This window comes from Brienomyrus brachyistius, chromosome 16, assembly GCF_023856365.1.
Source record: "Brienomyrus brachyistius isolate T26 chromosome 16, BBRACH_0.4, whole genome shotgun sequence".
NCBI classification, from domain to species: Eukaryota; Metazoa; Chordata; class Actinopteri; order Osteoglossiformes; family Mormyridae; genus Brienomyrus; species Brienomyrus brachyistius.
Window position 1 is genome coordinate 7,046,008 of NC_064548.1, and position 26,147 is coordinate 7,072,154.

The 26,147-nt window shown below is 55.9% G+C and overlaps 1 protein-coding gene across 2 annotated transcripts in view; it reads left to right on the top strand.

Annotated features, from left to right (window-relative positions):
• zranb3 (zinc finger, RAN-binding domain containing 3) overlaps positions 1-26,147 on the top strand; it is a 50,934-nt gene that overhangs the window by 2,838 nt on the left and 21,949 nt on the right. The window contains exons 2-6 of one of the 2 annotated variants that reach the window (XM_048979857.1): positions 1,789-1,891; positions 4,588-4,606; positions 4,796-4,974; positions 6,363-6,594; positions 11,721-11,806. In XM_048979857.1, coding sequence (XP_048835814.1) covers positions 1,854-1,891; positions 4,588-4,606; positions 4,796-4,974; positions 6,363-6,594; positions 11,721-11,806 — 554 coding nt within the window. In that variant the 5' untranslated portion in view covers positions 1,789-1,853. The remainder of the gene's footprint in view (positions 1-1,788; positions 1,892-4,587; positions 4,607-4,795; positions 4,975-6,362; positions 6,595-11,720; positions 11,807-26,147) is intronic. The other variant, XM_048979856.1, reaches the window with a different exon arrangement.

The window sequence follows — 26,147 nt, forward strand, 5'->3', positions numbered from 1 at the left end:
AATAAGATTAATATTTTTGAATCATAATGGAACTGACCAAAAATGGGTGCAAAGAGCAAAATCGTAATTGCCTCCACTGTTCAGGTTACAGAGTTGGAATTATGAATCCCACCCGTGATCTCTTAATTATTGGTTAGCCATTGGTACGTTATGTAATGGCATTTTGTATAGTAATTCCTGCAATGCTTTAGCTTGAACATAAATGAATGACATTCTGCGGTGTCTCTCCTGAGGTGTCCCTTGCCGCGTGCCCTGTGCTGCCTAGGACAGGCTTTGGGTTCAATGCAGTCCTGTATGGGACATGCACTTTCAGGAAACATGGACTATGGCTTCCCGGTCGCCATTTGGAAAAATAGGTCATCAGAACGTGAAGTCTGCAGTTTAAAGAATTTCCTTAAGTGCGTTTCAGCAGATGCCTCACTCATGGAAAAACCCAGTTTGAGTAAATTTCGCAGTGTCTGTCTGTCTCGGAGTGACCTTTGCGAGCGTCCCTGCTGTGCCGGCAGACAGACGGCCACGCCGTAGTAAGCAGGCTCCTTCCTTGCCACCTGTTTTTTAGGGGTCCCTCCTGGGAAGCTACCTGCTGTCTCTCGCAGGCTGATTTGGCAAAGTTTTAGGTTTTCCTTGAGTCGCATTTAGCTGTCAGTTCTCAGTGGTTATATGAGTAAGAGAGAGCTCTTTTTCTTATTTAGCGATCACATAGTGGGCTGTATTCCCCGCCTCCTCCTGCAGTGCATCTCACCGCACCGCTCTCACCGCACCCGTTTCCCTGTTCCAACTCCCTGTTTAGGAGCAGTTCATTTTCCGGACGCCGCACCAGCCGTCGAATCACTGTGCTAATGACCGTACTGTGAATTTGCATTAAAACACAGAGGTAGACGTCACTGCGCCGCTCCCTGTCCTGAACTCGGCAGGCCCCGTGCGTCACCGGCGCACATCGCGCACAGGCTCTCATCCCTCGCAGGGTGGGAGGTGGGGGGGGGGGGGGGGGGCTCGCAGGGATCCGGCAGTCAGGTGGCTGCCTCATTGCTGAGTGGGAGTGAAGCAGCTGTGCTTTCTGACTCAAACCCACCAGGCTCAGGCCTGGAGAACACCGGGCCGCCCACATCTACGACCTGCCACCACCCCGTCCCCACGCTGGCCCGGGGTAGGTGGGCTTTAAGCGATGATGTAGTGATGAAGTAAGACAAGAAACTCCCTAGTGCCTCATTACGCTGTGAATAGTGCCTCCTTCCTGCTAGCAGACTGGACGTGGCCAGTTCATTGGACATGGACCTGACCGCTGAGGTCATGTGGCAAGTCTCTCATGTGACCCATACACCACTGCCCATCAATAAGGCTAAGAACACAGATAAACACCAGTCCTCTGGGTGTGTCTGGGTCTGTGAAGTTGTCCTGCGGATTTGGGGAATTTCCCTGACAGCGCTGGGTCAGGTTGTGAGTGTGATTGGCGGTGACATGCTTTAAGGGCTCACAGGGCCTCACCAAAATGGGGATGGGAACTGGAGCTGACGGCAGTGATCCTTTTGTCCTCCATCTCAGATGTTTAGCTCCCAACGGCAGGAGCTGCTACCTCCCCATCACGCTGGTTCCAAGGCAGCTTTCTCTGTTGGAGGCCATTTGATAGCCAAGTGTTGGCCGTGGCCCTGGCTGAGGCTCAGCCCTGGGAGCAGTATTAACTGGTATCTGCCGTGCAGTGCTGAATATGAAGCGACTCTGTGGGGTGGGGGGGTACACGGGGGTGCCACCGGATGTTCCTGACGGCAGTGTGACTGCACACTCACCCAGACAATCTGATCTGAAGAACAGCCACTCCGAATCGCTGAGCGGTGAGCAGAGGAAACAGCGCAGGAATGCCAATTAGTGCACAATTCCCCGGCCTAATGATACGGTAAGCCTTTCATGTCCATTTATTGACATCTTTTGGAATGTTTTATTGGCCTTTAATCATGGCTGCTGGTAACTTTGGCTTTGACTTTAGGTATCATTTTTGGGTCCTGGTTTTTGAGTGTACTGTGGGTGATCTGGGTATACAGTGGACAATATGTCAGTCAGCAAGAAGCATAGTCATTAAGCAAATTCGCTCTACGTTGGAGTGTATCTAACTGACATGGTGACTGAGGAGCGAGAACACGTGCTAGGGTGGCGTTTCTGATCATCTGTAGATGTGGTTATGTCGGATCCTGAGCCCGGGCTGCTTCAACTCTTTGTGTCAGGTTTATAGTGTGCTCTGCTTGGAGCCCGCTGTAGACGCAGCTCAGCCTTGCCTTTCCATGTCCTCCCGGAGTTCCTCTGCATATTAAACGGCCGCCGGTCGCCGAGTGACTGGGCTCACGCCTACGATGTGAGCTGAGTGAAGTGCTGGGGCAATATAAGACAGGCAGAAATGAGGTCCCCCCCCACCGACCCAGTCTTCTCTGCCCTTGTGATTATCCCTTTCATTGGTTGGGGAATCGTCATGCACGCTTCGATGCTGCGGTATTGCCAGATGGGTCCCTTGCCCCTGCCTCTACCCTCTTGGCCCTCTGGGTTTCAGAGGTGACATTTCAAAGTTCTGTGATCTCAGCATCCGCCTGAGTTACAAGGGAAGCGGCAGGAATACATCTAATAAAGTAACAATCATCATTAATAATGAATCTACAAATGCGGATGATTTATGTACGAGGATGTGGCGAGCATCTGAGTGTGGTTCGGCCATTGTGTCTGCGCTGCCAGGGGCCAAAGATTTCCCCAGCAATTAAAAAAAAAAACAACCTTAAAAGAAAACAAAAGAGACCAAGCGGTAGTGAGACATTCATCTGAGCCTTCAAGCAGGGGGATTGCGATGTGAGGGAGGACGACTCTACGCAGAGTCTTGGTTGTTGCGGCCACTGTGGGAGCATGTCGGGGGCCGAGAATAAACCTCCATCTCTGTAAGACTGAAATTAAACAGGCAGAGGTTGTAACCCAGGCAAAGGCAGCTAATAAAACTGTCAGCTTTGATTGGACCATCCCAGCGAGATATATTATTGCAAAGAGGAGGGTGGGAGAAAATTGCAGAATAATAAAGAAGTTCATCCGCTGCGGTTGTTTACAAAAGGGATTTTGTGACTTACTAAGGCTACTGGCAATATGAAGTTGAAATACTTTACCTGTCACAGTAGTATGTCAACCTCTAGGATTTGGGGGGGAAGGGGGGGTCCTCTCGCCCTGCTGTATGAAGCCAATGCACGTTGACGGAGGCATTATAGGCATGGTTTACGCCGGAGTATTGCCGAGCGCTGCATCCAGGAGGCGGCTGGCAGGGCTGTGTTTCCCTGTGTGTGGTTTTGAAACTCGGTTGATGCAGATCGGCTTGCCGAGGAGGAACGTGGAAATTAGTGCATCTAAATAGGGAGAGTTCAGGCCGTAGCTACGGCCTCTAATTATTCCACATTCGGAAAATGGGTATTCCAGATACCCTGCTGTGGTTTGTGCGTGATTAATTGTGAAGGCGTCTGTTGTGGAGATGGGCAGGTTCGGGACTGTTGATGTACCTGTGGATATTGTTTAGCACCGTGGCGCTTCATCCGGGCCTTTGATTACTTTACTTTATCAATTTCACATGCCTCCCCCCACCATCCGTTGACTGACAGAAGTCATCCATTATTGCCTTTCTTCCCAGCTGTGGTAGGAGGCTCCAGAAAGTCTGTCCCCTCCAATTGCTGTGCTGACGCCATTTACCATGATGTGACGAGCCTTTTGCTTTGCCTCTCCTCCATTGGCTCACTCTCTGGCCTTTTCACATTAATGTTTAAGGGACCCTATGGGGGTACTCCGACGCAGAATGCAGCCAGAGACTGGTGTGTGTTCACAATTTAAAATGGACTCTTTGTTTTTGATGAAGGTCCACACTTGGCTCATGGACCCCTGCTACCACGTCCCAGTGCTGACCTGAATGACCAGGTGCTTTTAATGAATTGCACTAATTTTCAGGGGAGAACTGCGTTGGAACTAGGGTGCATGAGCAGAGGTCCATAATTCTCCACAGAGACCTTGAATGATGTGAAGCTCTCTGGTCCTCCTCGTAGTGATTGAACTGCTATGTTTGAAGCTTTTCCAGTCACTTGACTGAAGGGGGTAAAGACTGGGCTCTTATCTCTGTCCTGGACATTAGGGATAACACTCTGTCCACATGGCCCTGATTGGGGATGAAACAAGCCATATCTCCAAGTAAACGGCAAACTGATGCCGGGCTATAAAGCACGGTGACAAATCACTAGGGAAAGCTTTGAAATAGAGCTGCTGATTTTTACAGCCTGTTTTCCCTGCGTGCAACCATGAAACTCCCTGGCTACCTTCAGGAGATTGATGTGTCATTGTTAAATGTTCTAGATAAGTAAAACAACACTTAAATGAGTATGTCTTGCTACGGGCCTTGAGAATATAAAGCGCTGGAATATAAATTTGGCATGAACTGTGTGTTCTCACACTGTCACTCTGTATAATTGGTATTATGTTTCATTCTTGGGATTTGCTTCATTTTTTTTCTGCTTTTTCTGGTGTTGTATTAAACATCCTCTGCTGCCTGTATGCGTTTTTCTGACCACCTGCTTTCTTTTTTTTCAGGTGCATGATTGCTGATGAGGTAAGAGTGTCCGACCGTGAAGTGTAGCTGCGTGTGTTTAATTTTTATCATGTGGCAAACCAGTTTTCGCAGCCAGGAACATGCATGTAAGCTATTTCCTCTGGAATGGTAATAGAAGTATTCTGATGTCCGCATTGTAGGCCAGTAGATTTACGATGGAGTTGCTATATCCTCTGTGTACTTCGGCAGATGGGACTTGGGAAAACCCTGCAGGCCATTGCGGTGGCTTGCGCCTACAGGCAGGAGTGGCCCCTGCTGATTGTGGTGCCCTCCTCTCTCAAATACCCCTGGATCGAGGAGCTGGAGAAGTGGATTCCGGAGCTCGACCCGGAGGACATCAACCTGGTAGAGAACAAGGCGGATATTGAGTGAGTGTCACCATTTTCACTTCCCGCCCTGCCCTTGAAAATGGTGGGTAGAAATTGGCCCCGTTGGGTCCTTGGTGTAGGACCTCAGATCGTGGTTTTGCATTTTATCCGAGTTGACTTGTAACGCTAAATGTTAAATGAAATATTCATTTCACACCTTATAGGCCTTTGACTGTTTGGGTAAATGGGGCACTGTCGGTGCATAGCGTCATGACCGTCTGCGCTGGGTCATGGCCTTGGATATTGAGATTGTCAGACTGTGATTAGGAGAGTGGCAGGGATGGGCGTTTGCTCACCTTAAACGGGGCCAGAGTGATGTGTTCATAAAGTCGACAGGGAAATGAGGAGGTCGCCTTCCTGTGCCGCAGCCTGAACTGACGGTGGGGGTGATGGGCACCTCCCCTTAAACCACCATCAAGCTCAGTGAAAACGAATATGAAAATGACTGGCACACCCAACCCGCGCAATATCTACGCTCTTCTCTCAGTGCAGTGTCCACTGTTATCCTCTGCATCACTGCAATGCAGTGTCCCTTTTGCCTCTAACCTTTAAATTCACCTGGCTCATGAGGGGGGGGGGGACCTGCTAATTTCAGAGAGTCTGGCAAAAGAGTGCAGGAGACCATGGTATGCATTTTTTCCTCAGAACATCAGTTTAGGGTTAAGGCTCTGCTGTGTAACATACCAGGCGTGGCTCTCAAAGTCCAGAATCTGCTCCACTCCCATCCAGAAAAGCATGTTATTGCAGGGTTATTAATGGCAGAAATTGGTCCTCATTGTTGTAGCCATTTCCCATCCATGGGAGTTTCAGCATCAGAGTAAGTTGACCTGTAACTTGCTGCCATGGTAACATTTAGTCTGAATCTCAGAGGTGTGCTCGTATATCATAATGTGCGGTATTTTTAACCGCTCTTTCGCTAACCTTAAGCAATTACCCCCCCAGCTGGTATAAGACTCTGTTTTTTCTAATGAGAACGTTCCCTCTTCTGATATTGGAATAGCTGTAAAGCCGTGTAGTGTACCTGCTTTATTTTTTTTGTCATATCGAAACTGCAAACTGTCTGTTTGAAAACATGCTTCTGATATTAAGTCGTCATTTCGCTAGTGAACCCCCCAAAGAAACATATTTAATCCTTTAATATCCTTCCCACATCTGGCTTTTCTGTTTGAGTGTTTCAGATGCAGCATCTTGCTCAAGGTTATGGGATCTGGGCTGAGTGCCCGGCCATCCCGCCCCATGTGGGCTGTGCTCGGCGCACCGCTCCAGTGCCGTCCTTCACCGCTGTCACCTGCCGCTCCACCTGGTCGGTGGCGTTTCCGGAGGCAGCAGTCTGTGGCATATCTTGGTTCTGTATCCCTCACCACTCCTCTCTCTCCACCCCCCGACAGAGGCATCAGCCGCAGCTTGGTCACAGTGCTGGGCTACGGCCTCCTCACCAGCGACGCCCATGCACTGGTCGGCGCCCTCTCCCAACGAGACTTCGGCGTGGTGGTGGTGGACGAGTCACATTACCTGAAGTCTCGCCAGGCGGCCCGCACTCGCCTCCTGGTTCCCTTGATCCGGAAAGCCCAGCGGGCCGTCCTGCTGACCGGCACGCCTGCACTGGGCCGGCCGGAAGAGGTGAGGCAGTCAGACTTCCCACCAACTCCTTTATTTACGTCTTACTGTCATTGCAGCCACTGCGCCACTGCACATCTGCATTCCTTAGTCATGATGCATGCACCTTTTTATAATCAGAAGCACATAGATTAATTATCAATATTTGTGTGTGTATATATATATATATATATATATATATATATATATATATATATATATATATATATATATATATATATATATATATACACATATATATATATATATATATATATATATATACACATATATATATATATATATATATATATATATATATACACATATATATATATATATATATATATATATATACACATATATATATATATATATATATATATATATATATATATATATATATATATATATATATATATATATATATATATATATATATATATATATACAGTACAGGCCAAAAGTTTGGACACACCTTCTCATTCAATGTGTTTTCTTTATTTTCATTACCATTTACGTTGGTAGATTCTCACTGAAGGCATCAAAACTATGAATGAACACATGTGGAGTTATGTACTTAACAAAAAAAGGTGAAATAACTGAAAACATGTTTTATATTATAGTTTCTTCAAAATAGCCACCCTTTGCTCTGATTACTGCTTTGCACACTCTTGGCATTCTCTCGTTGCGCTTCAAGATGTAGTCACCTGAAATGGTTTTCACTTCACATGTGTGCCTTATCAGGGTTAATTAGTGGAATTTCTTGCTTTATCAATGGGGTTGGGACCATCAGTTGTGTTGTGCAGAGGTCAGGTTACTACACAGCCGACAGCTGATGAGGACCGACCCAGGAAAGGAAGACCAAGAGCAACCTCTGCTTCTGAAGACAAGTTCATCCGAGTCACCAGCCTCAGAAATCGCAAGTTATCAGCAGTTCAGATCAGAGACCAGATAAAAGCCACACAGAGTTCTAGCAGCAGACCCATCTCTAGAACAACTGTTAAGAGGAGACTGCGCGAATCAGGCCTTCATGGTAAAATAGCTGCCAGGAAACCACTGCTAAGGAGAGGCAACAAGCAGAAGAGATTTGTTTGGGCCAAGAAACACAAGGAATGGACATTAGAACAGTGGAAATCTGTGCTTTGGTCTGATGCGTCCAAATTTGAGATCTTTGGTTCCAACCGCCGTGTCTTTCTGAGATGCAGAAAAGGTGAATGGATGGATTCCACATGTCTGGTTCCCACTGTGAAGCATGGAGGAGGAGGTGTGATGGTGTGGGGGTGTTTTGCTGGTGACACTGTTGAGGATTTATTCAAAATTGAAGGCACACTGAACCAGCATGGCTACCACAGCATCCTGCAGCGACATGCCATCCCATCCGGTTTGCGTTTAGTTGGACGATCATTTATTTTTCAACAGGTCAATGACCCCAAACACACCTCCAGGCTGTGTAAGGGCTATTTGACCAAGAAGGAGAGTGATGGAGTGCTGTGGCAGATGATCTGGCCTCTATAGTCACCGGACTTGAACCCAATGGAGATGGTTTGGGGTGAGCTGGACCGCAGAGTGAAGGTAAAAGGGCCAACAAGTGCTAAACACCTCTGGAAACTCCTTCAAGACTGTTGGAAAACCATTTCAGGTGACTACATCTTGAAGCTCATTGAGAAAATGCCAAGAGTGTGCAAAGCAGTAATCAGAGCAAATGGTGGCTATTTTGAAGAAACTAGAATATAAAACATGTTTTCAGTTATTTCACCTTTTTTTGTTAAGTACATAACTCCACATGTGTTTATTCATAGTTTTGATGCCTTCAGTGAGAATCTACCAACGTAAATGGTAATGAAAATAAAGAAAACACATTGAATGAGAAGGTGTGTCCAAACTTTTGGCCTGTACTGTATATAAAATAAATATGCATATAATAATTATAATGCCGCTGTAATTTGCAAACGCACAATAACAAATTATGGTTAAACGATGCTTGATCTTCAGCTGTGTACTGTATGAGTTTTGGTTTGCATTTAAAACATGTAGTTCCATTTTCTTGCACAAATTAAAATGAATTCTTTCCCCTGAACTCCTCCTCCCATGTGCAGGCAGTAGAACTGCATGATATTGGAAAAAAAAATGCTGTATTTGGAATTTTTGCGATAAATATGCGATATTTATAAAACAAAAAAGGAGTTGACAGCTCACCCAAAATATAGCTGAGTAGGACTTATCTACCAGTACAGTATGTCAAATGAGTTGGTCTTTTTGTTAGATGTGCCAACAAATCATTTGCTTTTGCTCAATATCGTCTCTATACTATCCTAATCATTTCAGTAGATGACTGTCCTTTTTTTGTGACCATTTCTTATTGGCTTTTCTCCTTCTTGCTCGTTTTGTTAAATTTCTCAGAAATGCTCCACACTATCTATGACTGAGTCTGACAGCAAGGATAAGAATGATTGATTGGCTCGGAGAGCGCATGTAGAGCAGTGGCGGTAAACTTTATGCTGTGCTTTTTTACATAATCACATGGAGTAGGAACCATTATTAAAATTGCAGAGCTTGCTAAGTTTTGTTTCCTATAACAGAGTAAAATGTTTTAGCCAAATTTATTGATGGTCGCGTGCATAACTTGCAATGTCGACATTAATGTTGCACGGTGTGCTGGCCTAGCAGATGTATTTAATGGTCACATGTCTGTTTTGCCTGGAGGTCTGCAACCCAATTAAGAAAAGGAGCCACTTTCAGGATTTGTGTTTTTTTGGTTTGTTCTTTAACTGAAAACCATTGGAGCCGCAACATTTTACTGGAAATAGGAATTTACTTTTACTCTAAACAGTATTTCTTATATGACGCCAATAACAAAGTGTAAACAAACAATTATTTTCAGTGTTCATTGGACTTTAGCTTAATTGCAGTTACCCATTCACATTTGCAAACTTGACATTCGTAGTTTTATTTGCGAGTTGGCCGTTGTCATGAAACAATATTTTTGAAATGTTGAAAGAAACTCACAGATGATACGTAAGCCTAAAACAATATTGAAAATGGTTTTTATTGCATAAAATCATATATAAATATTATTGATACATAATACTTGTTAGCGTCAGTGCATGATATATCTTTAATATTAAAAGTCCAGGCTTGGGTATGCCACACATCTTTGTCTTCGCAACCAGCCCCACTTACATGTTAGCTGTCTCTGTGACTGTGGAATGTTATTTTTTTTTGAACTTTTTTGAGAACTTTTTAGATGCCTTATTACATGATTTATTTTGATTAGTTTTGATACTTTTACTGCTATAGGTTGCTTTTTAAATCTTTGCTAGCTTAAAAATGAAAAGTGGTCCTGATATGGACCAATATTATTCAGTCCCGTTAAGCCGCCAGGATGGGTGTCACAAGCCTGGATTATTGTTCTGTCTCTGAGCGGCACGCTAAGTTCATTCTCTTTTGTTGGTGGGGGACATGAAGGCCATTGTCCTGTCATCTTGTATTTGATGATGTTTGCTGTGGGTATTGAAGTCTCTGGGAAAAAGCTAGCAGTTCCCTGTTTCTCAGACCCATAATGTATTATGGCTGTGGCTCTGCTTCTGGTTGCTAGCTAAACCGCCGTTGCTAGCTAAACCGCCGTTGCTAGCTAAACCGCCGTTGACTGGGACTTCGATGATGTGAGCACGCATACATGTGAGTAAGCTATAAGGAGGAGTGGGGTGGAGCTTCAGATCGATGGGAGGCCAGCTGAAAAGGGGTTGTTCAGATTAGCTTGAGTAGAATGATGAGTAAGTGATGAGTACCCTATTTGGTGTAAATCAGTCAATAAGTTTACATGCACACTAAGAAAATCGAATTGTGTTAGTCCTACTAAAACCGGACTTCTAAAGTACATGTAAACATTAGTCTGTAATCAAATGAAGATTATTTTCTTGAAGTCGGACTAAGACACTCAGATAATGCAATTGGGAGTCGATTTATTCCTGCATGTATACGTTCATTTGGACTCAAACTGGCCCAGATGCACTGTGCATGTTCCCCCCCCACCCAAACTTTGATCCGGAGGTAACAGAAGAAGCGTGGAGCATAGCAGAGGGTGTACAGCACGTACGAAATGTACAGCATTGTAAAGCTGTCCAATTTACCGCTCCACTAAAGGGTGCTTTTCCTCTGCACCCGGTACCGTACTTCATAGAAGGTACCACAAGTACGGTAATTCAAGGTGTTGGTTTTCCACTGGTGTTAAAACTGCCACCGAATGAAATCACAACGTGAGGCTGGGTATATTGTACTGAACTCGAAAAATGGCTGTAGTAGGAATGCACAACGTGCAATTTTAATACCAACATCACATGTTATGCACATTTAGTTCTTACATCGCTAGTCAGCTAGATTAAGATCAGGCTTTTTCTTACCTTTCGTTTTAGTATGGGTACTAATAGCACCGGACGTCTCGCTAAAACATTTTTACTCTGTCATAGGAAAAAATAACCTAGCAAGTTTTGCAATTTTTATGATTATTCCTTTTCAAGGTCCTAGTATTTGTTTAAAAATGCATTTAAAGTTTACCTGTTCTTACATGAGCACTGCATTCGTTCTCCAAATCATAATAATTTTCTTTCTTGTCGTTTAAATCACTGCTAAACGGGTTATAAATATTTGAAAAAATTTCATTACCGTGCTGTCAAAGGATATTATAGAAAATGCTTTATTTCTTCTCATGCTTTCCTGATCTTGTTGTATCAGTTCTTCTGACCAGATTGCAATTAAAACTTGTCACTTCATATGTCCACGCACCCATTATTATTCATTCATCCCATGTATACTGGGACAAGGATGCTAGTCCAATTAAATGGCTTAGTCCAACTAGGACCGTAGCTCGACTGTGCATGTAAACGTATGGACTGTATTTGGTTTTATTGTACCCTTTTAAGCCAGGTGACTATGACCTGTAATCATTATCGTAACCCCAGGTAGCATGTCAGTGCCACACTTTTTGGGTTTTGTGCCATGTTACTAGTCTTCCATTTATGTCACTGTCCACCTGCTGAGATGTGTTTGCCCGCCTGCCACTTTTCTGTGAATGTGAAGGTGTGCTACGTGGGGGCAGGAGGGGTTCACAACTCACCTTGGTAACCTTCGCTCCTGTTCCCACCCCAAAGCTTTTCATGCAGATCGATGCCCTGTACCCCAGTCAGTTTGGGACCTGGTCTGAGTATGCCAAGCAGTACTGCAACGCCCATTACAGGTACACTCCTTCTTTAAATATCATTGTGCTGTTTGTGTTTAATTTCCAGCGTCGGTGTTGTGCCCCCTGTGCCGTATGCGGGGGCTTTATTACGGCGTCGGTGTTGTGCCCCCTGTGCCGTATGCGGGGGCTTTATTACGGCGTCGGTGTTGTGCCCCCGGTGCCGCGTGCGGGGGCTTTATTACGGCGTCGGTGTTGTGCCCCCTGTGCCGCGTGCGGGGGCTTTATTACGGCGTCGGTGTTGTGCCCCCTGTGCCGCGTGCGGGGGCTTTATTAGGGCATCGGTGTTGTGCCGCGTGCGGGGGCTTTATTAGGGCGTCGGTGTTGTGCCCCCTGTGCCGCGTGCGGGGGCTTTATTAGGGCGTCGGTGTTGTGCCGCGTGCGGGGGCTTTATTAGGGCGTCGGTGTTGTGCCGCGTGCGGGGGCTTTATTAGGGCGTCGGTGTTGTGCCCCCTGTGCCGTGTGCGGGGGCTTTATTACGGCGTCGGTGTTGTGCCCCCTGTGCCGCGTGCGGGGGCTTTATTACGCCGTCGGTGTTGTGCCCCCTGTGCCGCGTGCGGGGGCTTTATTACGGCGTCGGTGTTGTGCCCCCTGTGCCGCGTGCGGGGGCTTTATTAGGGCGTCGGTGTTGTGCCCCCTGTGCCGCGTGCGGGGGCTTTATTAGGGCGTCGGTGTTGTGCCCCCTGTGCCGCGTGCGGGGGCTTTATTATGCCGTCGGTGTTGTGCCCCCTGTGCCGCGTGCGGGGGCTTTATTACGGCGTCGGTGTTGTGCCCCCTGTGCCGCGTGCGGGAGCTTTATTAGGGCGTCTGTGTTGTGCCCCCTGTGTCGCGTGCGGGGGCTTTATTACGGCGTCGGTGTTGTGCCCCCTGTGCCGCGTGCGGGGGCTTTATTACGGCGTCGGTGTTGTGCCCCCTGTGCCGCGTGCGGGGGCTTTATTACGGCGTCGGTGTTGTGCCCCCTGTGCCGCGTGCGGGGGCTTTATTACGGCGTCGGTGTTGTGCCCCCTGTGCCGCGTGCGGGGGCTTTATTACGGCGTCGGTGTTGTGCCCCCTGTGCCGCGTGCGGGGGCTTTATTACGGCGTCGGTGTTGTGCCCCCTGTGCCGCGTGCGAGGGCTTTATTACGGCGTCGGTGTTGTGCCCCCTGTGCCGCGTGCGGGGGCTTTATTAGGGCGTCGGTGTTGTGCCCCCTGTGCCGCGTGCGGGGGCTTTATTAGGGCGTCGGTGTTGTGCCGCGTGCGGGGGCTTTATTAGGGCGTCGGTGTTGTGCCGCGTGCGGGGGCTTTATTACGGCGTGGGTGTTGTGCCCCCTGTGCCGCGTGCGGCGGCTTTATTACGGCGTCGGTGTTGTGCCCCCTGTGCCGCGTGCGGCGGCTTTATTACGGCGTCGGTGTTGTGCCCCCTGTGCCGCGTGCGGCGGCTTTATTACGGCGTCGGTGTTGTGCCCCCTGTGCCGCGTGCGGCGGCTTTATTACGGCGTCGGTGTTGTGCCCCCTGTGCCGCGTGCGGCGGCTTTATTACGGCGTCGGTGTTGTGCCCCCTGTGCCGCGTGCGGCGGCTTTATTAGAGCGTCGGTGTTGTGCCCCCTGTGCCGCGTGCGGTGGCTTTATTACGGCGTCGGTGTTGTGCCCCCTGTGCCGCGTGCGGCGGCTTTATTACGGCGTCGGTGTTGTGCCCCCTGTGCCGCGTGCGGGGGCTTTATTACGGCGTCGGTGTTGTGGCCCCTGTGCCGCGTGCGGGGGCTTTATTAGGGCGTCGGTGTTGTGCCCCCTGTGCCGCGTGCGGGGGCTTTATTAGGGCGTCGGTGTTGTGCCCCCTGTGCCGCGTGCGGGGGCTTTATTACGCCGTCGGTGTTGTGCCCCCTGTGCCGCGTGCGGGGGCTTTATTACGGCGTCGGTGTTGTGCCCCCTGTGCCGCGTGCGGGGGCTTTATTAGGGCGTCGGTGTTGTGCCCCCTGTGCCGCGTGCGGGGGCTTTATTACGGCGTCGGTGTTGTGCCCCCTGTGCCGCGTGCGGGGGCTTTATTACGGCGTCGGTGTTGTGCCCCCTGTGCCGCGTGCGGGGGCTTTATTACGGCGTCGGTGTTGTATCCTCTGTGCCGCGTGCGGGGGCTTTATTAGGGCATCGGTGTTGTGCGCCCTGTGCCGCGTGTGGGGGCTTTATTAGAGCGTCTGTGTTGTGCCCCCTGTGCCGCGTGCGGGGGCTTTATTACGCCGTCTGTGTTGTGCCCCCTGTGCCGCGTGCGGGGGCTTTATTAGAGCGTCTGTGTTGTGCCCCCTGTGCCGCGTGCGGGGGCTTTATTAGAGCGTCTGTGTTGTGCCCCCTGTGCCGCGTGCGGGGGCTTTATTACGGCGTCTGTGTTGTGCCCCCTGTGCCGCGTGCGGGGGCTTTATTAGAGCGTCTGTGTTGTGCCCCCTGTGCCGCGTGCGGGGGCTTTATTACGGCGTCGGTGTTGTGCCCCCTGTGCCGCGTGCGGGGGCTTTATTAGAGCGTCTGTGTTGTGCCCCCTGTGCCGCGTGCGGGGGCATTATTACGGCGTCGGTGTTGTGCCCCCTGTGCCGCGTGCGGCGGCTTTATTACGGCGTCGGTGTTGTGCCCCCTGTGCCGCGTGCGACGGCTTTATTACGGCGTCGGCGTTGTGCCCCCTGTGCCGCGTGCGGCGGCTTTATTACGGCGTCGGCGTTGTGCCCCCTGCGCCGCGTGCGGGGGCTTTATTACGGCGTCGGTGTTGTGCCCCCTGCGCCGCGTGCGGGGGCTTTATTACGGCGTCGGTGTTGTGCCCCCTGTGCCGCGTGCGGCGGCTTTATTAGGGCGTCGGTGTTGTGCCCCCTGTGCCGCGTGCGGGGGCTTTATTACGGCGTCGGTGTTGTGCCCCCTGTGCCGCGTGCGGCGGCTTTATTACGGCGTCGGTGTTGTGCCCCCTGTGCCGCGTGCGGGGGCTTTATTACGGCGTCGGTGTTGTGGCCCCTGTGCCGCGTGCGGGGGCTTTATTACGGCGTCGGTGTTGTGCCCCCTGTGCCGCGTGCGGGGGCTTTATTACGGCGTCGGTGTTGTGCCCCCTGTGCCGCGTGCGGTGGCTTTATTAGGGCGTCGGTGTTGTGCCCCCTGTGCCGCGTGCGGGGGCTTTATTACGGTGTCGGTGTTGTGCCCCCTGTGCCGCGTGCGGGGGCTTTATTACGGCGTCGGTGTTGTGCCCCCTGTGCCGCGTGCGGGGGCTTTATTACGGCGTCGGTGTTGTGCCCCCTGTGCCGCGTGCGGGGGCTTTATTACGGCGTCGGTGTTGTATCCTCTGTGCCGCGTGCAGGGGTTTATCACGGCGTCGGTGTTGTGCCCCCTGTGCCACGTGCGGGGGCTTTATTAGGGCATCGGTGTTGTGCGCCCTGTGCCGCGTGTGGGGGCTTTATTAGAGCGTCTGTGTTGTGCCCCCTGTGCCGCATGCGGGGGCTTTATTACGGCGTCTGTGTTGTGCCCCCTGTGCCGCGTGCGGGAGCTTTATTAGAGCGTCTGTGTTGTGCCCCCTGTGCCGCGTGCGGGGGCTTTATTAGAGCGTCTGTGTTGTGCCCCCTGTGCCGCGTGCGGGGGCTTTATTAGAGCGTCTGTGTTGTGCCCCCTGTGCCGCGTGCGGGGGCTTTATTACGGCGTCTGTGTTGTGCCCCCTGTGCCGCGTGCGGGGGCTTTATTAGAGCGTCTGTGTTGTGCCCCCTGTGCCGCGTGCGGGGGCTTTATTACGGCGTCTGTGTTGTGCCCCCTGTGCCGCGTGCGGGGGCTTTATTAGAGCGTCTGTGTTGTGCCCCCTGTGCCGCGTGCGGGGGCTTTATTAGAGCGTCTGTGTTGTGCCCCCTGTGCCGTGTGCGGGGGCTTTATTACGGCGTCGGTGTTGTGCCCCCTGTGCCGCGTGCGGGGGCTTTATTACGGCGTCGGTGTTGTGCCCCCTGTGCCGCGTGCGGGGGCTTTATTACGGCGTCGGTGTTGTGCCCCCTGTGCCGCGTGCGGGGGCTTTATTACGGCGTCGGTGTTGTATCCTCTGTGCCGCGTGCAGGGGTTTATCACGGCGTCGGTGTTGTGCCCCCTGTGCCACGTGCGGGGGCTTTATTAGGGCATCGGTGTTGTGCGCCCTGTGCCGCGTGTGGGGGCTTTATTAGAGCGTCTGTGTTGTGCCCCCTGTGCCGCATGCGGGGGCTTTATTACGGCGTCTGTGTTGTGCCCCCTGTGCCGCGTGCGGGAGCTTTATTAGAGCGTCTGTGTTGTGCCCCCTGTGCCGCGTGCGGGGGCTTTATTAGAGCGTCTGTGTTGTGCCCCCTGTGCCGCGTGCGGGGGCTTTATTAGAGCGTCTGTGTTGTGCCCCCTGTGCCGCGTGCGGGGGCTTTATTACGGCGTCTGTGTTGTGCCCCCTGTGCCGCGTGCGGGGGCTTTATTAGAGCGTCTGTGTTGTGCCCCCTGTGCCGCGTGCGGGGGCTTTATTACGGCGTCTGTGTTGTGCCCCCTGTGCCGCGTGCGGGGGCTTTATTAGAGCGTCTGTGTTGTGCCCCCTGTGCCGCGTGCGGCGGCTTTATTAGGGCGTCGGTGTTGTGCCCCCTGTGCCGCGTGCGGGGGCTTTATTACGGCGTCGGTGTTGTATCCTCTGTGCCGCGTGCAGGGGTTTATCACGGCGTCGGTGTTGTGCCCCCTGTGCCACGTGCGGGGGCTTTATTAGGGCATCGGTGTTGTGCGCCCTGTGCCGCGTGTGGGGGCTTTATTAGAGCGTCTGTGTTGTGCCCCCTGTGCCGCATGCGGGGGCTTTATTACGGCGTCTGTGTTGTGCCCCCTGTGCCGCGTGCGGGAGCTTTATTAGAGCGTCTGTGTTGTGCCCCCTGTGCCGCGTGCGGGGGCTTTATTAGAGCGTCTGTGTTGTGCCCCCTGTGCCGCGTGCGGGGGCTTTATTAGAGCGTCGGTGTTGTGCCCCCTGTGCCGCGTGCGGGGGCTTTATTACGGCGTCGGTGTTGTGGCCCCTGTGCCGCGTGCGGGGGCTTTATTACGGCGTCGGTGTTGTGCCCCCTGTGCCGCGTGCGGGGGCTTTATTACGGCGTCGGTGTTGTGCCCCCTGTGCCGTGTGCGGTGGCTTTATTAGGGCGTCGGTGTTGTGCCCCCTGTGCCGCGTGCGGGGGCTTTATTACGGTGTCGGTGTTGTGCCCCCTGTGCCGCGTGCGGGGGCTTTATTACGGCGTCGGTGTTGTGCCCCCTGTGCCGCGTGCGGGGGCTTTATTACGGCGTCGGTGTTGTGCCCCCTGTGCCGCGTGCGGGGGCTTTATTACGGCGTCGGTGTTGTATCCTCTGTGCCGCGTGCAGGGGTTTATCACGGCGTCGGTGTTGTGCCCCCTGTGCCACGTGCGGGGGCTTTATTAGGGCATCGGTGTTGTGCGCCCTGTGCCGCGTGTGGGGGCTTTATTAGAGCGTCTGTGTTGTGCCCCCTGTGCCGCATGCGGGGGCTTTATTACGGCGTCTGTGTTGTGCCCCCTGTGCCGCGTGCGGGAGCTTTATTAGAGCGTCTGTGTTGTGCCCCCTGTGCCGCGTGCGGGGGCTTTATTAGAGCGTCTGTGTTGTGCCCCCTGTGCCGCGTGCGGGGGCTTTATTAGAGCGTCTGTGTTGTGCCCCCTGTGCCGCGTGCGGGGGCTTTATTACGGCGTCTGTGTTGTGCCCCCTGTGCCGCGTGCGGGGGCTTTATTAGAGCGTCTGTGTTGTGCCCCCTGTGCCGCGTGCGGGGGCTTTATTACGGCGTCTGTGTTGTGCCCCCTGTGCCGCGTGCGGGGGCTTTATTAGAGCGTCTGTGTTGTGCCCCCTGTGCCGCGTGCGGGGGCTTTATTAGAGCGTCTGTGTTGTGCCCCCTGTGCCGTGTGCGGGGGCTTTATTACGGCGTCGGTGTTGTGCCCCCTGTGCCGCGTGCGGGGGCTTTATTACGGCGTCGGTGTTGTGCCCCCTGTGCCGCGTGCGGGGGCTTTATTACGGCGTCGGTGTTGTGCCCCCTGTGCCGCGTGCGGGGGCTTTATTACGGCGTCGGTGTTGTATCCTCTGTGCCGCGTGCAGGGGTTTATCACGGCGTCGGTGTTGTGCCCCCTGTGCCACGTGCGGGGGCTTTATTAGGGCATCGGTGTTGTGCGCCCTGTGCCGCGTGTGGGGGCTTTATTAGAGCGTCTGTGTTGTGCCCCCTGTGCCGCATGCGGGGGCTTTATTACGGCGTCTGTGTTGTGCCCCCTGTGCCGCGTGCGGGAGCTTTATTAGAGCGTCTGTGTTGTGCCCCCTGTGCCGCGTGCGGGGGCTTTATTAGAGCGTCTGTGTTGTGCCCCCTGTGCCGCGTGCGGGGGCTTTATTAGAGCGTCTGTGTTGTGCCCCCTGTGCCGCGTGCGGGGGCTTTATTACGGCGTCTGTGTTGTGCCCCCTGTGCCGCGTGCGGGGGCTTTATTAGAGCGTCTGTGTTGTGCCCCCTGTGCCGCGTGCGGGGGCTTTATTACGGCGTCTGTGTTGTGCCCCCTGTGCCGCGTGCGGGGGCTTTATTAGAGCGTCTGTGTTGTGCCCCCTGTGCCGCGTGCGGCGGCTTTATTAGGGCGTCGGTGTTGTGCCCCCTGTGCCGCGTGCGGGGGCTTTATTACGGCGTCGGTGTTGTATCCTCTGTGCCGCGTGCAGGGGTTTATCACGGCGTCGGTGTTGTGCCCCCTGTGCCACGTGCGGGGGCTTTATTAGGGCATCGGTGTTGTGCGCCCTGTGCCGCGTGTGGGGGCTTTATTAGAGCGTCTGTGTTGTGCCCCCTGTGCCGCATGCGGGGGCTTTATTACGGCGTCTGTGTTGTGCCCCCTGTGCCGCGTGCGGGAGCTTTATTAGAGCGTCTGTGTTGTGCCCCCTGTGCCGCGTGCGGGGGCTTTATTAGAGCGTCTGTGTTGTGCCCCCTGTGCCGCGTGCGGGGGCTTTATTAGAGCGTCTGTGTTGTGCCCCCTGTGCCGCGTGCGGGGGCTTTATTACGGCGTCTGTGTTGTGCCCCCTGTGCCGCGTGCGGGGGCTTTATTAGAGCGTCTGTGTTGTGCCCCCTGTGCCGCGTGCGGGGGCTTTATTACGGCGTCTGTGTTGTGCCCCCTGTGCCGCGTGCGGGGGCTTTATTAGAGCGTCTGTGTTGTGCCCCCTGTGCCGCGTGCGGGGGCTTTATTAGAGCGTCTGTGTTGTGCCCCCTGTGCCGCGTGCGGGGGCTTTATTACGGCGTCGGTGTTGTGCCCCCTGTGCCGCGTGCGGGGGCTTTATTAGAGCGTCTGTGTTGTGCCCCCTGTGCCGCGTGCGGGGGCTTTATTACGGCGTCGGTGTTGTGCCCCCTGCGCCGCGTGCGGCGGCTTTATTAGGGCGTCGGTGTTGTGTCCCCTGTGCCGCGTGCGGGGGCTTTATTACGGCGTCGGTGTTGTATCCTCTGTGCCGCGTGCGGGGGCTTTATTACGGCGTGGGTGTTGTGCCCCCTGTGCCGCGTGCGGAGGCTTTATTACGGCGTCGGTGTTGTGCCCCCTGTGCCGCGTGCGGCGGCTTTATTACGGCGTCGGTGTTGTGCCCCCTGTGCCGCGTGCGGCGGCTTTATTACGGCGTCGGTGTTGTGCCCCCTGTGCCGCGTGCGGCGGCTTTATTACGGCGTTGGTGTTGTGCCCCCTGTGCCGCGTGCGGCGGCTTTATTACGGCGTCGGTGTTGTGCCCCCTGTGCCGCGTGCGGCGGCTTTATTACGGCGTCGGTGTTGTGCCCCCTGTGCCGCGTGCGGCGGCTTTATTAGAGCGTCGGTGTTGTGCCCCCTGTGCCGCGTGCGGTGGCTTTATTACGGCGTCGGTGTTGTGCCCCCTGTGCCGCGTGCGGCGGCTTTATTACGGCGTCGGTGTTGTGCCCCCTGTGCCGCGTGCGGGGGCTTTATTACGGCGTCGGTGTTGTGGCCCCTGTGCCGCGTGCGGGGGCTTTATTACGGCGTCGGTGTTGTGCCCCCTGTGCCGCGTGCGGCGGCTTTATTAGGGCGTCGGTGTTGTGCCCCCTGTGCCGCGTGCGGGGGCTTTATTACGCCGTCGGTGTTGTGCCCCCTGTGCCGCGTGCGGGGGCTTTATTACGGCGTCGGTGTTGTGCCCCCTGTGCCGCGTGCGGGGGCTTTATTAGGGCGTCGGTGTTGTGCCCCCTGTGCCGCGTGCGGGGGCTTTATTACGGCGTCGGTGTTGTGCCCCCTGTGCCGCGTGCGGGGGCTTTATTACGGCGTCGGTGTTGTGCCCCCTGTGCCGCGTGCGGGGGCTTTATTACGGCGTCGGTGTTGTATCCTCTGTGCCGCGTGCGGGGGCTTTATTAGGGCATCGGTGTTGTGCGCCCTGTGCCGCGTGTGGGGGCTTTATTAGAGCGTCTGTGTTGTGCCCCCTGTGCCGCGTGCGGGGGCTTTATTACGGCGTCTGTGTTGTGCCCCCTGTGCCGCGTGCGGGGGCTTTATTAGAGCGTCTGTGTTGTGCCCCCTGTGCCGCGTGCGGGGGCTTTATTAGAGCGTCTGTGTTGTGCCCCCTGTGCCGCGTGCGGGGGCTTTATTACGGCGTCTGTGTTGTGCCCCCTGTGCTGCGTGCGGGGGCTTTATTAGAGCGTCTGTGTTGTGCCCCCTGTGCCGCGTGCGGGGGCTTTATTACGGCGTCGGTGTTGTGCCCCCTGTGCCGCGTGCGGGGGCTTTATTAGAGCGTCTGTGTTGTGCCCCCTGTGCCGCATGCGGGGGCTTTATTACGGCGTCTGTGTTGTGCCCCCTGTGCCGCGTGCGGGAGCTTTATTAGAGCGTCTGTGTTGTGCCCCCTGTGCCGCGTGCGGGGGCTTTATTAGAGCGTCTGTGTTGTGCCCCCTGTGCCGCGTGCGGGGGCTTTATTAGAGCGTCTGTGTTGTGCCCCCTGTGCCGCGTGCGGGGGCTTTATTACGGCGTCTGTGTTGTGCCCCCTGTGCCGCGTGCGGGGGCTTTATTAGAGCGTCTGTGTTGTGCCCCCTGTGCCGCGTGCGGGGGCTTTATCACGGCGTCTGTGTTGTGCCCCCTGTGCCGCGTGCGGGGGCTTTATTAGAGCGTCTGTGTTGTGCCCCCTGTGCCGCGTGCGGGGGCTTTATTAGAGCGTCTGTGTTGTGCCCCCTGTGCCGTGTGCGGGGGCTTTATTACGGCGTCGGTGTTGTGCCCCCTGTGCCGCGTGCGGGGGCTTTATTACGGCGTCGGTGTTGTGCCCCCTGTGCCGCGTGCGGGGGCTTTATTACGGCGTCGGTGTTGTGCCCCCTGTGCCGCGTGCGGGGGCTTTATTACGGCGTCGGTGTTGTATCCTCTGTGCCGCGTGCAGGGGTTTATCACGGCGTCGGTGTTGTGCCCCCTGTGCCGCATGTGGGGGCTTTATTACGGCGTCTGTGTTGTGCCCCCTGTGCCGCGTGCGGGGGCTTTATTAGAGCGTCTGTGTTGTGCCCCCTGTGCCGCGTGCGGGGGCTTTATTAGAGCGTCTGTGTTGTGCCCCCTGTGCCGCGTGCGGGGGCTTTATTACGGCGTCTGTGTTGTGCCCCCTGTGCCGCGTGCGGGGGCTTTATTAGAGCGTCTGTGTTGTGCCCCCTGTGCCGCGTGCGGGGGCTTTATTACGGCGTCTGTGTTGTGCCCCCTGTGCCGCGTGCGGGGGCTTTATTAGAGCGTCTGTGTTGTGCCCCCTGTGCCGCGTGCGGGGGCTTTATTAGAGCGTCTGTGTTGTGCCCCCTGTGCCGCGTGCGGGGGCTTTATTACGGCGTCGGTGTTGTGCCCCCTGTGCCGCGTGCGGGGGCTTTATTAGAGCGTCTGTGTTGTGCCCCTTGTGCCGCGTGCGGGGGCTTTATTACGGCGTCGGTGTTGTGCCCCCTGCGCCGCGTGCGGCGGCTTTATTAGGGCGTCGGTGTTGTGCCCCCTGTGCCGCGTGCGGGGGCTTTATTACGGCGTCGGTGTTGTATCCTCTGTGCCGCGTGCGGGGGCTTTATTACGGCGTCGGTGTTGTGCCCCCTGTGCCGCGTGCGGGGGCTTTATTAGGGCGTCGGTGTTGTGCCCCCTGTGCCGCGTGCGGGGGCTTTATTACGGCGTCGGTGTTGTGCCCCCTGTGCCGCGTGCGGGGGCTTTATTAGGGCGTCGGTGTTGTGCCCCCTGTGCCGCGTGCGGGGGCTTTATTACGGCGTCGGTGTTGTGCCCCCTGTGCCGCGTGCGGGGGCTTTATTACGGCGTCGGTGTTGTGCCCCCTGTGCCGCGTGCGGGGGCTTTATTACGGCGTCGGTGTTGTGCCCCCTGTGCCGCGTGCGGGGGCTTTATTACGGCGTCGGTGTTGTGCCCCCTGTGCCGCGTGCGGGGGCTTTATTACGGCGTCGGTGTTGTGCCCCCTGTGCCGCGTGCGGGGGCTTTATTACGGCGTCGGTGTTGTGCACCCTGTGCCGCGTGCGAGGGCTTTATTACGGCGTCGGTGTTGTGCCCCCTGTGCCGCGTGCGGGGGCTTTATTAGGGCGTCGGTGTTGTGCCCCCTGTGCCGCGTGCGGGGGCTTTATTAGGGCGTCGGTGTTGTGCCGCGTGCGGGGGCTTTATTAGGGCGTCGGTGTTGTGCCCCCTGTGCCGCGTGCGGCGGCTTTATTACGGCGTCGGTGTTGTGCCCCCTGTGCCGCGTGCGGCGGCTTTATTAGAGCGTCGGTGTTGTGCCCCCTGTGCCGCGTGCGGTGGCTTTATTACGGCGTCGGTGTTGTGCCCCCTGTGCCGCGTGCGGCGGCTTTATTACGGCGTCGGTGTTGTGCCCCCTGTGCCGCGTGCGGGGGCTTTATTACGGCGTCGGTGTTGTGGCCCCTGTGCCGCGTGCGGGGGCTTTATTACGGCGTCGGTGTTGTGCCCCCTGTGCCGCGTGCGGCGGCTTTATTAGGGCGTCGGTGTTGTGCCCCCTGTGCCGCGTGCGGGGGCTTTATTACGCCGTCGGTGTTGTGCCCCCTGTGCCGCGTGCGGGGGCTTTATTACGGCGTCGGTGTTGTGCCCCCTGTGCCGCGTGCGGGGGCTTTATTAGGGCGTCGGTGTTGTGCCCCCTGTGCCGCGTGCGGGGGCTTTATTACGGCGTCGGTGTTGTGCCCCCTGTGCCGCGTGCGGGGGCTTTATTACGGCGTCGGTGTTGTGCCCCCTGTGCCGCGTGCGGGGGCTTTATTACGGCGTCGGTGTTGTATCCTCTGTGCCGCGTGCGGGGGCTTTATTAGGGCATCGGTGTTGTGCGCCCTGTGCCGCGTGTGGGGGCTTTATTAGAGCGTCTGTGTTGTGCCCCCTGTGCCGCGTGCGGGGGCTTTATTACGGCGTCTGTGTTGTGCCCCCTGTGCCGCGTGCGGGGGCTTTATTAGAGCGTCTGTGTTGTGCCCCCTGTGCCGCGTGCGGGGGCTTTATTAGAGCGTCTGTGTTGTGCCCCCTGTGCCGCGTGCGGGGGCTTTATTACGGCGTCTGTGTTGTGCCCCCTGTGCCGCGTGCGGGGGCTTTATTAGAGCGTCTGTGTTGTGCCCCCTGTGCCGCGTGCGGGGGCTTTATTACGGCGTCGGTGTTGTGCCCCCTGTGCCGCGTGCGGGGGCTTTATTAGAGCGTCTGTGTTGTGCCCCCTGTGCCGCGTGCGGGGGCATTATTACGGCGTCGGTGTTGTGCCCCCTGTGCCGCGTGCGGCGGCTTTATTACGGCGTCGGTGTTGTGCCCCCTGTGCCGCGTGCGACGGCTTTATTACGGCGTCGGTGTTGTGCCCCCTGTGCCGCGTGCGGCGGCTTTATTACGGCGTCGGTGTTGTGCCCCCTGCGCCGCGTGCGGGGGCTTTATTACGGCGTCGGTGTTGTGCCCCCTGCGCCGCGTGCGGGGGCTTTATTACGGCGTCGGTGTTGTGCCCCCTGTGCCGCGTGCGGCGGCTTTATTAGGGCGTCGGTGTTGTGCCCCCTGTGCCGCGTGCGGGGGCTTTATTACGGCGTCGGTGTTGTGCCCCCTGTGCCGCGTGCGGCGGCTTTATTACGGCGTCGGTGTTGTGCCCCCTGTGCCGCGTGCGGGGGCTTTATTACGGCGTCGGTGTTGTGGCCCCTGTGCCGCGTGCGGGGGCTTTATTACGGCGTCGGTGTTGTGCCCCCTGTGCCGCGTGCGGGGGCTTTATTACGGCGTCGGTGTTGTGCCCCCTGTGCCGTGTGCGGTGGCTTTATTAGGGCGTCGGTGTTGTGCCCCCTGTGCCGCGTGCGGGGGCTTTATTACGGTGTCGGTGTTGTGCCCCCTGTGCCGCGTGCGGGGGCTTTATTACGGCGTCGGTGTTGTGCCCCCTGTGCCGCGTGCGGGGGCTTTATTACGGCGTCGGTGTTGTGCCCCCTGTGCCGCGTGCGGGGGCTTTATTACGGCGTCGGTGTTGTATCCTCTGTGCCGCGTGCAGGGGTTTATCACGGCGTCGGTGTTGTGCCCCCTGTGCCACGTGCGGGGGCTTTATTAGGGCATCGGTGTTGTGCGCCCTGTGCCGCGTGTGGGGGCTTTATTAGAGCGTCTGTGTTGTGCCCCCTGTGCCGCATGCGGGGGCTTTATTACGGCGTCTGTGTTGTGCCCCCTGTGCCGCGTGCGGGAGCTTTATTAGAGCGTCTGTGTTGTGCCCCCTGTGCCGCGTGCGGGGGCTTTATTAGAGCGTCTGTGTTGTGCCCCCTGTGCCGTGTGCGGGGGCTTTATTACGGCGTCGGTGTTGTGCCCCCTGTGCCGCGTGCGGGGGCTTTATTACGGCGTCGGTGTTGTGCCCCCTGTGCCGCGTGCGGGGGCTTTATTACGGCGTCGGTGTTGTGCCCCCTGTGCCGCGTGCGGGGGCTTTATTACGGCGTCGGTGTTGTGCCCCCTGTGCCGCGTGCGGGGGCTTTATTACGGCGTCGGTGTTGTATCCTCTGTGCCGCGTGCAGGGGTTTATCACGGCGTCGGTGTTGTGCCCCCTGTGCCACGTGCGGGGGCTTTATTAGGGCATCGGTGTTGTGCGCCCTGTGCCGCGTGTGGGGGCTTTATTAGAGCGTCTGTGTTGTGCCCCCTGTGCCGCATGCGGGGGCTTTATTACGGCGTCTGTGTTGTGCCCCCTGTGCCGCGTGCGGGGGCTTTATTAGAGCGTCTGTGTTGTGCCCCCTGTGCCGCGTGCGGGGGCTTTATTACGGCGTCGGTGTTGTGCCCCCTGTGCCGCGTGCGGGGGCTTTATTAGAGCGTCTGTGTTGTGCCCCCTGTGCCGCGTGCGGGGGCATTATTACGGCGTCGGTGTTGTGCCCCCTGTGCCGCGTGCGGCGGCTTTATTACGGCGTCGGTGTTGTGCCCCCTGTGCCGCGTGCGACGGCTTTATTACGGCGTCGGTGTTGTGCCCCCTGTGCCGCGTGCGGCGGCTTTATTACGGCGTCGGTGTTGTGCCCCCTGTGCCGCGTGCGGGGGTTTTATTAGGGCATCGGTGTTGTGCCCCCTGTGCCGCGTGCGGGGGCTTTATTACGGCGTCGGTGTTGTATCCTCTGTGCCGCGTGCGGGGGCTTTATTAGGGCGTCGGTGTTGTGCCCCCTGTGCCGCGTGCGGGGGCTTTATTACGGCGTCTGTGTTGTGCCCCCTGTGCCGCGTGCGGGGGCTTTATTAGGGCGTCGGTGTTGTGCCCCCTGTGCCGCGTGCGGGGGCTTTATTACGGCGTCGGTGTTGTGCCCCCTGTGCCGCGTGCGGGGGCTTTATTACGGCGTCGGTGTTGTGCCCCCTGTGCCGTGTGCGGGGGCTTTATTAGGGCGTCGGTGTTGTATCCTCTGTGCCGCGTGCGGGGGCTTTATTAGGGCGTCGGTGTTGTATCCTCTGTGCCGTGTGCGGGGGCTTTATTAGGGCGTCGGTGTTGTGCCCCCTGTGCCGCGTGCGGGGGCTTTATTAGGGCGTCGGTGTTGTATCCTCTGTGCCGCGTGCGGGGGCTTTATTAGGGCGTCGGTGTTGTGCGCCCTGTGCCGCGTGCGGGGGCTTTATTAGGGCGTCGGTGTTGTGCCCCCTGTGCCGCGTGCGGGGGCTTTATTAGGGCGTCGGTGTTGTGCCCCCTGTGCCGCGTGCGGGGGCTTTATTAGGGCGTCGGTGTTGTGCCCCCTGTGCCGTGTGCGGGGGCTTTATTACGGCGTCGGTGTTGTGCCCCCTGTGCCGCGTGCGGGGGCTTTATTAGGGCGTCGGTGTTGTGCCCCCTGTGCCGCGTGCGGGGGCTTTATTAGGGCGTCGGTGTTGTGCCCCCTGTGCCGTGTGCGGGGGCTTTATTACGGCGTCGGTGTTGTGCCCCCTGTGCCGCGTGCGGGGGCTTTATTAGGGCGTCGGTGTTGTGCCCCCTGTGCCGCGTGCGGGGGCTTTATTAGGGCGT